At 42.2% G+C, this 14,270-nt stretch overlaps 1 protein-coding gene across 4 annotated transcripts in view; it reads left to right on the forward strand.

The window, feature by feature from the left end:
• The first annotated feature begins 4,570 nt into the window (after window positions 1–4,570).
• The window catches only part of LOC147892100 (uncharacterized), a 197,082-nt gene continuing 187,382 nt past the window's right edge, over window positions 4,571–14,270 (forward strand). For 2 of the 4 annotated variants that reach the window (XM_087388324.1, XM_087388325.1), the window contains exons 1-3: window positions 4,571–5,828; window positions 12,024–12,057; window positions 12,561–12,583. In XM_087388324.1, the coding sequence (XP_087244450.1) occupies window positions 4,834–5,828; window positions 12,024–12,057; window positions 12,561–12,583 (1,052 nt within the window). In that variant the 5' untranslated portion in view covers window positions 4,571–4,833. The remainder of the gene's footprint in view (window positions 5,829–12,023; window positions 12,058–12,560; window positions 12,584–14,270) is intronic. The other 2 variants (XM_087388326.1, XM_087388327.1) reach the window with 2 other exon arrangements.

Consider the following 14,270-nt stretch of genomic DNA (forward strand, 5'->3'; position numbering starts at 1 on the left):
TGATTTACTTCAAGGAAAGCCTATTCCCAATTAATAAATTTGACTTTGTATCATTCCAAAACCTTCCAACTATCAATAGTGTACAATACACACAAACAAAAACAAAAACCAAATGCCTATGCATAGCCTCTTGTATGAATTCATGATTATGCATAATCCTTTGCACTATAATTCCATAATAATTTAGTCCAAAATCTTAGAATATTAATCTCATTCCCAATCATGTCATATTTTAAAATGATGTGATGCGTTGTATATGGCATACATGAAGCTGCCAATGGCTACTCCAACTACAGGCCATATTCACCTTCACAATAGTCTCTCCTCCCAATACTTCCTTGATGACTTACAATGTTCCAATTACTCCAACATTTTAAATTCTTATCAAAATGTAATTTCTATAGTATTTTCACACATTGTAAACCATTTACCCCATTTTTGGAAGTTTTTGACAGTTGTTGACCTTATTGTGTGCCCATTGGTGGAAGACCAAAATGTTCCCTCAATCCCACCATCATTCTTCCACATTTGTATGACATGTAAGTTGGAACTAATAATATAATTTCACTCAATCATTTCTCGAGGCCTAAAGTTTAATGTGGTGACACTAGAGCTGATATGAATGGTCACTACATGCCATGGAATACCACCACACGTCAAAAGGGAGTTATGGAATATATACCTATCCAGAAGCTTGCTGAAAGAAAACAAGATTTGGAAAGGTCTATCTATGGCCAAGTTCAACGTGCTGCGGAGACGGAACGAGAGAAGTCGATAGAACGAGTACAAAAGTTGAAGGGAACACCTTTGGGACTGAAGGAGACGAAAAGACAATTGCAATCTATGGATGCATTGTCAACCAATAGTGGTGCCTGAAAGAGGAGAATACGGGCTGCAAGGTTAGTTCCCCAAATTTTCAATGACATTTCTTACCCCAAAATATTTGTGGTGTTGCATTCTTTCCACTAAGACTCATTTGTACTCTACTTTAGGAATTTCATGGAGGATGTGATGGGAACAATGGAAATGGATGATAGTGATCCTTCATATGTTCTAAGAAGTTTAATAAAGCCAAGTGATGTCATGGAAGTGTTGAAGGACCCTAAACAAAAAGGGCTACGTAAACAAGTTGCTAGAGAGGTAATGAAGGATTTCAAGGGCCTCATCCAAGCAAAGGAGGTGCTTGGAGCTTGTGATGCTGCTGGTGTAAGTCATGAAGCTTACAACTCTGTTTTTAAAATTTTCAAGTCTGCTATGGAGGAAAAGTATAAGATATCTACAATGCCATTGCCAACACCGTGGTCTATAAGGCTTGCACGTCAAGAAACAAACCAATGTGCCAGAGAAAAGCTTGGAGGATACCATTGTCTATGTGGCACAATGACTTGGAAGAGTAAAAAGAAATATGGCATCCAAATGTTTGAGATGAATGCTTTCAATAATGTTTACGTGGATGTAGAGAATTTGCAGAGAGCCATGGTCAAATTCTATGGGATGAGAGAAGAAGGTAAGAGAAATTTCCTCTTCACATTCAACTTAATTTCTTCTTATTTCTATATCCTTACTGAATTTCTACAGATGGCAAGCTAGTATTTGTTATAAAAATGGATGAAGCTCAATTGGTAAAAGAGCACAAGCTAGAGAGGGTGAGCATTTATATTATGAACGATGCCTTGCGTTTTGCTCGAGGGGATGAGGAAGTTGAGCAGGGTTTCTCAGTCCATATGGTGGCTTGCAGCCTTTGAGACCCCAAAGGAGTGCCAATTCACGTCACTCCAAGTCCAGTACATGTGCTTTGTCACTAAGTTCTTTGTTTTGCCCCGCATACTATTATGCATTGCTAAAATTGTAATATTTCCCAAATGTGCAAGTTCTTCCGCTTGGGCTCTCTGCACCTCGCTTGCTTGCATAGCCAATGTCTGAGAATGGTTCAATCGATTGCAATAATCAAGCAATCCAGCATGTCCCTTGCCAACAAACTGAACAACATCATGCACTGTATGAAAAGGAGGACTCTTTTGGGTGGCAGGGTCTAAAGGATACAAGTTTCCATCCACCCAAAGGTCAAGATGCTTCTTCCCTTGCAATCGAAGACTGTGGAGCACACTTTGAGGAGTTCCACTATATCCCAAAGAACGTGTGCTTGCATATTCTGCCTCCAGTTGTAGGTTCACATGGTAGTTGTTGGATATGTCCTCGAATGGTGCCATGAGTACTTAAAGAGAGGTATCAGTGATGCAGGCTAAAATGTAGGGGAGAGCTGGCAAAGATGGAGCAGTGAGTGGGAGAGAGTAGCAAGGAACAGGGAGGAGGAGAAGCAGATGAGGGCAAGAGGAAGAGGAGGAGAAGAGTAGGGTGACAGGTGTAGAAGGGAGGGAAGGAGCTGCTATAGAAGGGAGGAAGAGGGGAGAGATGCTACAAGAGGGAGGAGGAGGGGAGAGATGCTGCAGGAGGGAGGAGCAGAGGAGAGGGATCCTCGGCAGCTGGAAAAGGAGGGGAGAAGAAGGAGGGAGGAGGAGCCAAAAGGAGGAGGAGGGGAGAGGGAGGAGGGAGGAGGAGGAGCAAGACGGAGGAGGGGAGAGGAGGAGGGAGGGGGAGGGAGGGAGAGGGAGAGGGAGACGAAGGAGGAGGAGGGAGGGAGGGAGGGAGGTAGGGAGGGAGGGAGAGAGAGAGGGAGGGAGGGAGATTCGAAATTTGAAATTCAAATTTCAAAAAGTGGCCCCCTCCCCTAATTGATGGGGGGAGAGGTGGGCTCAAATGTGGGCTTAACCCACCGAGGTTGGGCTGGTTAGGCCTCTTTGGGACCCTCCAAGCCCCTTGCATTAGCCCACTAAGCATTCCCTAATCCATTCCTTATAAGGCCCTTTTGAGACCCCAATTCTCCCCTAATGAAAATGTATGCCTATTGGGAAGAGAATGTACTCATGTATGAGCTAACCACACCTATGCATCAAACAAATCAACAATATATACAAGTGCTAAACAAAATAAGAGTGGGAGAACACAATCTCGATGACATAACATACCATAAACAAAAATTTCTTTTGCAAGCCTATACACAAACAAGACATACCTCACCTATTCTACACAAATGCAGCAAAAGACATTCACAACAAAGAAGTATTTGAATTGCTAACAACAAGCCCATATACCATTCGGGCAACTGACAAAAAACTCAAAACATGTAGCAAAAAAATAGCAATACCAGCAGACCCAAAGAACACTGCTGGACCACAAATTATTGCACTTGAAGCTCGGAATGATAGTAGAAATATGCTTCGAAAATTTGGACATTTTAGATGGCTTAGTTAACGATGCAGATGGAATATTCAAAGACTCAAGTGAAAATACAGAACCACATGTTCTTTGGGTCCTCTTCAACAACAACAACATCGACAAAATGGCTTATCTCAACAACAAACATATCTACAACGACAAAATCCCATCCACTTGGACACCAATACATCCAATCACGCACGAATTCCAAATAGGGAAAAACCACTTGAATGCAGTATGTAGAACACAATTTCCAATACAACTAGCAGTTGCAAGAACAATCCACCATTCTCAAGGCCTATCCATGGACTCACTGGCATTTGATCCCTCCTCCATCAAATCTCATGGCCTTGCATACACAGCTCTATCTCACATACGCAACCCCCAAAATTTGTTCATCATCAATCTAGTTGAAAACAAACACATCAAAGTTGATCCCAATGTTCTCAAAGAAATTGAGCGCTTGAAAAATCAAAGATCATGGAATACAAAACAAATTGACTTCTCCAACCATAATAACAAAGTTAAAACTTTGCAATCACTCAATACTAGAGCTCTAAAATCACACTTTCAAGATATAATTGATGACAAAATTGTACTAAATGCATCAATACTTTGTTTTCAAGAATTGCATAACAACTCCTCAAGCATCCTCGACTTGCCACATTTCAAAGTTTGCAAAGAACAAATGGCATTAGAATTGCAACATGTTACAAAAACGACCTCCATTTGTTAAGAGAACAATATATCCAAAAACAAAATCGTGAATGCTTACTGGCAATTTTCTCAACTAAAAGAAATGAAGAAATTGCTATCATCAATGTATACAATGTCAACCACAACACTTAACTCTTGCTTTCATGCACTTCTAATCGATATACACACATCCATGAAAATAACAATTATCGGAGACTTCAACATCAACTACCTCAAATAAAGCAATAGAACAAAAGAACTAAAGAACTCTCCACATGACGTAATTAATTCAACAACCAACTAGAATACACGGTTCTACTATAGACGATGTTTGGACAAATAAACCACAAGATCACTACAAATATGGCACGAACTTTATCTATTGGACAGAAGATTCACTAATTTATACAAACATATATATTCCATCTGTGCAGGTCTATAGTTGAATGTAATTCATATTGTTAACCAATTGTTACGTGGCGCACGATGAAGTAGGATCCGGTACATTCCTTGAATCCCGGAAAAGATTCACACAAATGATGAATCCAGATTCTACACGATTGCATTCATCAGTCATCTGACCATATTGTCACTGATTTCGCTCAAGAGCTTCTTAGCGTCTGGCTATGGCTGCTTGATCTGCTCGTTGTATTTATCTCTGTCAATCGCTCATCTGGCTATGGCAGTTTGATCAGGTGGTGCTTCAACACATCCAATTATCACCTTCTTTACAGCTCCCTGCTTTCGATCCATCTCCTGCGATGATGATCACCAGCTCCAGAGGCCCTGCCCACTTCAATCACTTTCCCTTCTCCCGGTTGGCAATTGCATCATGCACAGAAAACGAACGAGAGCTTTCTCATGCCAGCATTCATGGTTGCAACGATGAGCAGCTCTGCAGTCTGTGTCTCTATAGTTTTTCCAACTTGTAAAGCACCTGGCATGACAGCTCCCGCCCATTCCAGCATGCACCTACACGCTTCGTCTCCCTGTCGAACTCCGCATTTCTCCCTGTCTCTCCACAATCGCTTCTCAGTTTTGTTCAAGCATCAGCGGGTTTTCCTGGTAGGGACTGATATTTGTACCTTATCGCTACGGCAGAATTTTGACTTGCATCGACCTTCAGCAGATTACAAAATCATTCCTCTATTCAAGGTGCATAGGACAAAAGCTGCATACACAGAACCGATGCTTGATGGATCTTCCCTGCCGGCAAACGTGTCACTGGAGTCCTTCGATTCTAATAAGAGATGTCACCTTGTGGGAAACTGTGAACATGGAGTCAAATTGGCACTGGTCGGAGCAATTGCTAGTATGACTCTTCTCACTGCAAATACGAGCGTTGCTTGCGCTGCCACCGGTAATTCTCCAACAGAGTTTTTCCAAGAGCCGCTCGTATGCGGCTTTTCGGGACTTGAACAAGATACGCACAAGTGTTCATTGAAATGCCACCAGACTGACGTTTCAGGTGGGCAAATCCCAGTTAGTCTAAATTTCAATATTGATAACCACGCGATGCTGAAGTCATTGAAGAATACTAGACTTGGCAGGCCTCTAAAGAGAGGCATCCATTCCGTGAGTTTGCTTGGTGATAGGCATATCAGAAGGTCCTTCGACGCAGCACCCCCATACAATTGTCAAGTGTCTGGGCAGCTAATTGTTCGAGAGGAAGCTGGGGAGAGCGCGGGTATGGATTATGAGCAGCTTATAAAGGAGCACACAAATACAGAGCAAAAAAGGAGAATGTTTACTGGGGATGCTTGGTTGGGAATGATGCGGCTTCAAAAGTATAATGACCTTGTGGACAGCATCAAGGAACAAGAGAGAGCCTGCTCTGAGTGCAGGCGCAATCGGAGGTAAACTGATAGTATATTGTCCTATACATGAAAGATGGGGATCTTCCCAGCTCGTGTTTTTTTGAGGCATCTCAATGATGCATTGTTTATAGCACAGAAATACAACACATTGTGGAAGAGATCTGACATCTGTGTGTTCCGTGTTTCAAGAGTGGATCCGTTTGGAGATTCAACATTTGTGGAACTATAAGAATAACATAGTCCACTTTCGTAAGCATGCATTTAGATTGGATGATGGACCCTTTTAATGTCATGACACAAGTGACAAAACCCTAGTGCATGTTGCAGTCAAACGTACGGAAGGCAGGAGCTGCACGTTGGAAATGTTTGGTGAGCTCCACCTACGTCCAAAAAGGGATGTCTTGCGGTAGGATAAGAAAGATGCCCATTCTGGACTCCTGGGGAGCTTGGAATGCTTATTGTATGTGCGCTCAAATTAAGGCCATTAAAAGCAAGCATGATAGTCACCAAAAATATGTTTCTGTAGATGGCCTCAACCATAATAAATAAAACTTTAAACCTCACACTTGAAACTAATTTTATCTAGAAACAAATAATTATTAAAGCAAAGAAGGTATGGAATTGCTACATATAGCCTGGCTTGCAGTGTGTCTGTGTGTAGATATGTGTGTGTGTGTGTGCGTACTTGCCGGTACCTCATTTAGAAATTCAGCATCGGCTTGAGGATTGGATTTTACGCTCTCCTTCCTCATATGTCCGTCCTTTGAAGCTTTCACATATTACAGTGTCATCACTATATAAAGTGTTATTACCTCCACCTTGGATTTCCAACAGAGCAAATACTGTTTGGCATATGGATTGTCCAATGAAGTGGTGGAGAAAAAGGCTGCGTCTCCTTTGGCATTACAAAGTCCCTCTTCGACAACAGCTCTTCCTATGGCGAGTTCTCCTTGGCATTTTTCCATCTGGACAGTTACTCGCACACAGACATATTGCTTCAGCTGTTTGTCACAGATGCTTGCACTCTACTGAATCAGTGCTCCATATCCTTTGGTCCTGTCCAAACACTTTTGATCTCATTGCTCTCATCAGACAGAGGCTTCGACAGCGATTTCCTACTGTTACTTTTGGCAGATTTTTCTGGTTGTTTGGATTTCATCCCCAGAGACAGGGTTTTGATTTATTTTTTGTATGGGTGCGATATTGGACCCTATGGACTTTATGGATGGATAGAAATCATAGAGTCTTTGGTGATCCACTATTTTCATCCTTTCTTTTTTTCAAACGATCTCTGCAACAATCATTCTACGATTGTTTTCAGACTCGTTTGATTGATCAGGATGTGTATACAGCTTATACTGAGATCTTTTGTTGAGTAGTAGCTACTTCGTTTTTGAAGCATCTATGAATGTAATTATTCCATAGAAATAAAAGATTTCTTCTCACAAAAAAAGTGTGTGTGGCCATGCTCTGATCTGTGGGATACTCTCCATCTTGGAGACTTTCCCTCTTGTAAAGTTATGACAATATAAATACAATGCACTGGAATTTACCAAAAAAAAGTGTGTGGCCATGCTCTTTTTTACCACGGCTAGGAGACTGTATTGTCTTGGTATGCATCACAAATCTATTTGGTGCAGTCTTATAGTCATGCTGCAGCCTTTTCAGCATATCCCCGTCTGTTCCACTATTAAATGGGAAGTTTGATCGGCTTTCTCCTGTCTATCCTTCCTTTTCATTTGCTGACCTCTCTACTAAGCAAGCTTGCTTCCACAGCCCTGGATTCAACAGCATGGGAATTCATTTTGGCATATTCACAAGTCTTTTGCAAGCCTTCAGTCTTTTTATGGCACTGTTTGTAGGAGCCGTACCGGTGGGTTTGTTATTGGCTGCTCGGCTTATTGCTCCTTCAATCTGCCCTACTTTTTCACATCTGATGGAGACAGTGCTATATCTCTTTTAGACCTGTCATAATGCTCGGGGATTTTCTTTTTAGACTGAGGACGTATCTTGATGCTGGTTTTCCTGGGATTACCTTTGGCAGACAGTTCTGGCTGTTTGGTCGCTATACCTCTAGACCAGACTTTACTCAGTTCTTTTCTAGGTGTCGTTTGTGGGCTCAATGGTCTATCTATCATGCCCCTAACATTTGACTGTATGGGCAATGTTCTATTAATGTCTTTCATTTCTTTCATTCATCCTTACTTCGATCTTTCCAAGATGCGCATTTTTTTGGAGACCTTCCTCTGGCCCAGTTGGAGGTTTTCTATCAGTGTTTGAGTCTTGAGTAGTAGCTGTTCCACTCTGGAACAGCTATGAATGTCATACTGCTCGGGATTTTCTTTTTAGGCTGAGGACAGATCCTCATGCTGGTTTTCCTGGGATTACCTTTGGCAGACAATTCTGGCTGTTTGGTCACTATACATATGGACCAGACTTTACTCAGTTCTTTTCTAGGTGTCGTTTGTGGGCTCTATGGTCAATCTATCATGCCCCTAACATTCGACTGTATGGGCAATGTTCTATAAATGTCTTTCATTTCATTCATTCATCCTTGCTCCGATCTCCCCAGGATGCACATTTTCTTGGAGACCTTCCTCTAGCCCAGTCTTCAGTAGTAGCTGTTCCACTCTGGAACAGCTATGAATGTACATTTTTCTTGATAAAAAGTTTCTTTTACAAAAAGAAAAGTGTATGTGTGTGTGTGTGTATATTGGTTTTCACCCAAAAATGTGTGTGTATGTGTGTTCCCACAGAACGCAATGGAATACCTTTGGAAAACAAGAAAAGACAAGAAAGCTCTGTGTCTCCTGAAAGTTGAGCTAGTTTGTTCTACAAAAAAGCATGGAGGGCTCAACATTTTGAACATACACTATCATTTGATCGCTCGGAAAGCTACTATGCTACTTACTTTTTCGGCTCAGAAGGAGCCATGGATGTAAATGCTTGCTGAAATGTGTATAAAGGTTCATACATATGCTTTTGGTAACCGGGAGACCACTTTCTGGGATTTTATTACGGGCTCTTTTCAAGGAAACATCCCTGCAGTCCTCTTTCTAGACGACTGATTGCTGATTGGCAACTTGCAAGTAATCATGCAAAACCTCTGCTGGTCTGGACGTCCACCAGATATGGGAAATAGTATGAGATTGGAGAACATACATTGGAGCAGACTCTTTCCTACACCTCTTGTTGCGGTAGAGCCCCGAAAAGCATATTTTCTTGCGTGCAAAGGTGTCAAATATGTGCAGGATGTCATTCAAGATGATGGTACTTTCATGTCCTTTCCTAAAGTGAATAGGCGTTATGGTTTGGGAATGCACTCTAGGCCTATATGGTACAAGCTGCGGGATTTAATTCAGCCTTTCCTCCCGATTCCTCGTCTTCAGGTCCAAGATCGACTGGAGGATTGGAAACTTGAAAGACTAAAGACTGGTTGTCAGAACCTTCTGATGATGAAACTGATTGCTGTGAGAGCTTATCGGCTTTTGATCCCCGTGCCGTGGATACACAGTCATGCCAATGAGCTTTGGCGGGTTGAACAAACCTCTCAAATGGTGGAAAAGATGCTTGCGGATCATATGGAAGAATGGGCTTCCTCTAAAGCAGAATGTCTTCATGTGGCAGTGGCTGAACCTGGGGGTTTTGCCACTGGGGAGCACACTGCCCCGATGCCGTATTGCACCTGCGCATTGTCTGCATTGCTCTTGTCCCAGAGAAACAATGCTACATCTCATGTGGACTTGTTCAGCTACCAAGGATCTCCTTGTGACCCTATTTGTTGGCCTCCGGATTCGCTTCCCTTTGCATACTTTCTCTAAGCACTTCCGGATATTCGGGTGATTTCACTCCTCCCTTGCTCATTATAGCCCTTTCTTTTTGTGGGTTAGATTTGCAGCATACTAGCCTATTTGGCATGATAGAAACCATCGCATGTCCTCTCATGTTCCTATCGGTACCTCTGCATTCTTTAGACATTCTTTTCATATGTCCCTATATGATGCTTATCATATAGGTAACATTTCCTTGCATCTTTTAGAAGTGTTTTCCCACTGCTTCTAGCTGCAACACTTGATGGTGGTGATTGTAAATTGCATTAATTAATTGAATCAGTGGTTTCACACAAAAAAAGTGTGTTCCCGCAGGAATGTGGTATGCATACAAAGAAGTGCTTTTTGTATTGCTTTACACTGCCATATGCACCCAGTAGGCTGTTGTATGTACATATCTGTGTATTCCACAATGGTAAAAGCAGGGTGTGGCATTATATTTCTTTGAATAAACTATTCTAGATCTAACTATTATTTTGATCATTCTTTGGTAAATTAAGGCTGTGGTTTTGTCTCGCTTTCTATGATCTTGCCCCTCCTTATGTGAACTCGTCTCCATCTTGATCTCGCAATTACTCTAACTTCTCTTTCATTCTTCCTCACCTCCATGTGAGTGCAGTTTTACATTGGTATAAACACTAGCTCCATCCCTATGGCTCCCAGCCGCCCATCTCAATAGCACGTTGCATCTACAAAGGGAGGCAATTCACTCTTCCATCTGCAACATGCATGCTGTGGGAGGACAAGTTTCATATATACAGAGATTCAACTGTTGTACATGGTTCCCACATGGTTGGACACCCATACGGCTGGTGCAGCTGTTATGTTTTATGGGCATACAATTCCGAGGCTGAATCTGTACAGTGGTCGACTTCCGATGCCTTACAAGGATAAGAAATCCCTTGCCAAGTAACCTGATGGCTCTGAGATGGGACAGCTGCTTCGAAGAAATCCTTGTGAGACACCAATCTTGAATCTGGATTCTTGAGGGGATGAGAGCTGAAGACTTTGCCAATCAAGGTGTGCCCATGCTCTACAATGATGTTCTGTTGGAGGACCCTGAGCTGGCCTTCTGAAAATGAGGTGCTTCTCCTGGCCAGGGGAGGTGGAACGAGACCAGCCAGTCATTTCAATGATCAAGGGTGGAGAGTCCAACTCAAATCTCATGTGCAAGCTTTCTGACTCCTGCAGAAGAAGAAGAGACTGAAGGAACGTGTATGTGAGCCTTGAGGAGGTTGGGGGAGTGAGCGAGGAAGTGAATATGTATGTGTGTGTGTGTGTGTGTGTGTTCACCACTCTGGGACGGCTATGAATGTAAATGCTTTCTCAATGCTAAATTTCTTTTATAATACAAAAAAAAAGTGTGTGTGTGTATGTGTGAGGGGGACTGTGTAAGGAAGTGAGTGTTTCTATGTGTATGTTAAGAAGAGAGTGAGTCAGAGTGAAGCAAGAGGGGAGGGAATGAGAGTTTCAGGCAGGAGACGGGATTGGAAGGCAGGTTGGGGAGTTTGGGGGGATGAAATCAGGCTGGGTTTGGGCAACGGAAATCAGATGTAGGGGGGGAAAGCAGGGGTGGGCAGAGTGGTGAGCAAGGCAGGGCAGGTTGGGGAGGTTTGGGAGCAGAAATCACAACTGCAAAGCAGGGGGTGGGGGAGAAACAGGGGTGGGCAGAGTAGGGAAGGGGGTAAGCAGGTCATGGAGGTTGGGGGGCGGGAATCAGGATGGTTAAAAGGGGTTGGACAGAACAAGGTTGGGAGCAGTTGGCGGGAAAGAGCATAGAGGTGAGGGTAGAGGGGGTTGGGATGGTGAGGGTGAGGGTGAGCAGGGAGAAGGACAGCAGCAAGGAGGCAGGGAGCTGAGGATGTACGGTGAGGGAGAGCTGGCGATTCTGGCATTCAAGGTCTAGTTGTTTTTCAAGGTGAGGGAGAGCTGGCAATTCTGGTGGTGTGTTCAAGGTTTGGTTTTATTCATTTTTCATGCCATCCAAGATTTTCTCACTAACTCAGACGGTACATTTTTCTGTGATCTTAGTTTAGCCTCTCTTGGATGTTTTAGATCTTAGCTTTATCATCCATGTCTAGCGACTGCATCAGAATCATAGTAACATAGAATCTTTTGGATGATCACGGAGCATGAAGTTTCAACTTTTAAGCTGCAAAATGAAACCAATGTGCATGATTGGCATGTATGAGCCCCAATGAAGGATGTGGACTGGGGGTGGAGGGGGAATTCAAGGGGTTTGTTCTTTGGGGAAACATTTGAATTTTCCAGGAGTCCGAATGTAGCATGTTCAGAAATTGTTTGTAACCTTCTTCTGTATTTGATTACATTGCAACCTGAGAGAGAGAGAGAGAGAGAGGCATTCATGAAATCCTTTTCAAATAAAATGTACTTTTTTCTCCAGATTGTTGGAGCAGATTTGGCAAACAGTGTCCAATGTATGTTTTCATTTCCCTCATTATCGTCCAGTTTAATTCATGCTCTCTCTTTCGTATTTGTGTGTGAATCAAATTAGATCTTATGTGGTTGAACGAATCTGGACATAGTGATTTTGTACGGTCTTGTGTGTGACAGCCTTTCTGGCTGCAACTGCAATTATGTCAAAAAATTTGCACAGTTTGACAATTGTATTTTCTATATTATTTCTCTTATGTAGCTTCAGCACTTCATTGAACATTCCAATTGGTTGAATGCCAACTTGCACTAAACACAGCATGAGACCACTAGAGAAAGACAATCATGTTTAGGATTTCTGTTAAAGACTTTCATATGTGAGCAGATTCTTTTTCGTAAGGATGCAGTTGATTCAGTTGAACTGTTACATGGCATAAGCATGTTGATGGATATTCAAAGGGATGCAAAATAAGACATAAATTGAAATCCCTCTTCTTCTCTTTTGAGTCCTTATAATCCCTACTTATCCAGTCCTTATTGGTTGCAGGAATATTTTGACCAGTATGGGAGGTGCTGTACTCAGGCTTTTAAACCTGAAATTTGTTGCAATTTTTATCTTCCAGGGGTTAATGCTTTGTTTGCCGGATGTTTAAGCTTCTCTTTTCATTTTAGTCTGTCATGCTCGAATTCAGGTAATTTCTTATTTAAAACATTGTACATCGTTTAGACTCAAATTGTATAGGTGCTGTGAAGGCAAGGGAACTTTAAGCCTCACAACAAGAAACAAAAGGTGAGGTACAATTGACAAGGTGATCTAAAAGGACTGATGTCAGAGACCAAATCCTATCTCACGTTTCTTCAGCTTTTGTGGTGAAGCAAGAAGAATTAGATGAAGCAGTCCTATCAACATGAAGAGACGTCAGCTCTGGCCTTTGAAGCGTATGTCATAATCAAGACCCAGGTGGAGCGTATTGACAAACAAGCTCTCTCCTAGTACAGTTGGAAAGGTTGCACTCTGACTTTTTCTTAGGAGATCCATCCACAAGTCACAATGAGCCATTTCTCTATATGTCCTTCACCTTGCAAGCATTTGGAGCACCGAATTTGGGTTTCAGTTGGTGATCTGTCTATGATCTGCAAGCAGAATCAGTGCTGGTGGGATGGAGGCCTTCTCTTTAAATGGGAGCATAGTAAAAAAGAAGCATATTTTTTGAAACTAGATTTGCAGCAGGCAGTCTTTCCATCGTGAAGCAAGTAACTATTAACTCGAAATTGAAGCTGAATCCTACTATTTTATCAATTGTTTAAGGGAAAAAGAGAATGAGTAAAATAGTGAACAGAGACACGACACAGGGTCCATAAGGACCCGATTCTCCCTGCAAATGTCAGGGTTAGATTGCCTCAACCTTAGCAAGGTCCATGTGCACTCCATCCTTAGATATGATATGTCCCAAAAAGTGAATCTCGGGCATGTATAACTCACTTTTCTTTTCATTAATAACCAGCTTGTGCTTCTTGAGCTTTGCAAACACAACTGCTAGATGCTTTCTATGCTCTGTCTCATCTTTTGAGAACACTATAACGTCATCGAAGAAAGTGTCCATGAAAAAGATCTGTGCTCTCTAAAAATTCTGTCCATCATCCAATTGAAAGTGACAAGGATGCGAGGCACTGAGCTATTGTAACTGCCTCTAATTGTGTGAAGGCTGATAGAGCTTCCGGAGTAAAGGTGATGGTTTGGTTCTTGGCCTTTACTTCCTTTTAAAAATCTCAAGCTCTTGAAATGCTTCATGTATGCTTGGCAAATGCCCATAAACATCGGAACCTCCTGAGTTAAGAAAAAATTGCTTTTCTTGTCGTTGATGTACATCTAGTTGCCCTTCAACAATTGAAGAACATTCACATGCTACGCAGGATCCTTCAAAGAGATCAGAATGTCGTCTAAGAACACATACACTCTTATCGATCAAAGGTTTGAAGGCCTGAAGCATCATACAGTTGCGCCCCTATGAGACCGAAGAGCATCACCATGAACTCATACTGGGTGGCCTTTTCTATGCAAAAGGCCATCTTTTGTATATCTGGCTCGTGAATCTGGATTTGATAATACCAATCTTGAGATCAGTCTTTGAGAACATCTTGGCCTCGTTCAGATGCTCCAAGATGTAGTCAATCCTCAGCATGTTGAACCTACTCTTAATGGTTAGCTTGTTCAGTGCACGGTAATCCATGCACATCTGGTCATGCTATCCTTCTT

The sequence above is a fragment of the Dipteris shenzhenensis genome, chromosome 17, assembly GCF_047967505.1.
Source record: "Dipteris shenzhenensis isolate YYH24624 ecotype China chromosome 17, Dip_SZ_1.0, whole genome shotgun sequence".
Lineage (NCBI taxonomy): Eukaryota > Viridiplantae > Streptophyta > Polypodiopsida > Gleicheniales > Dipteridaceae > Dipteris > Dipteris shenzhenensis.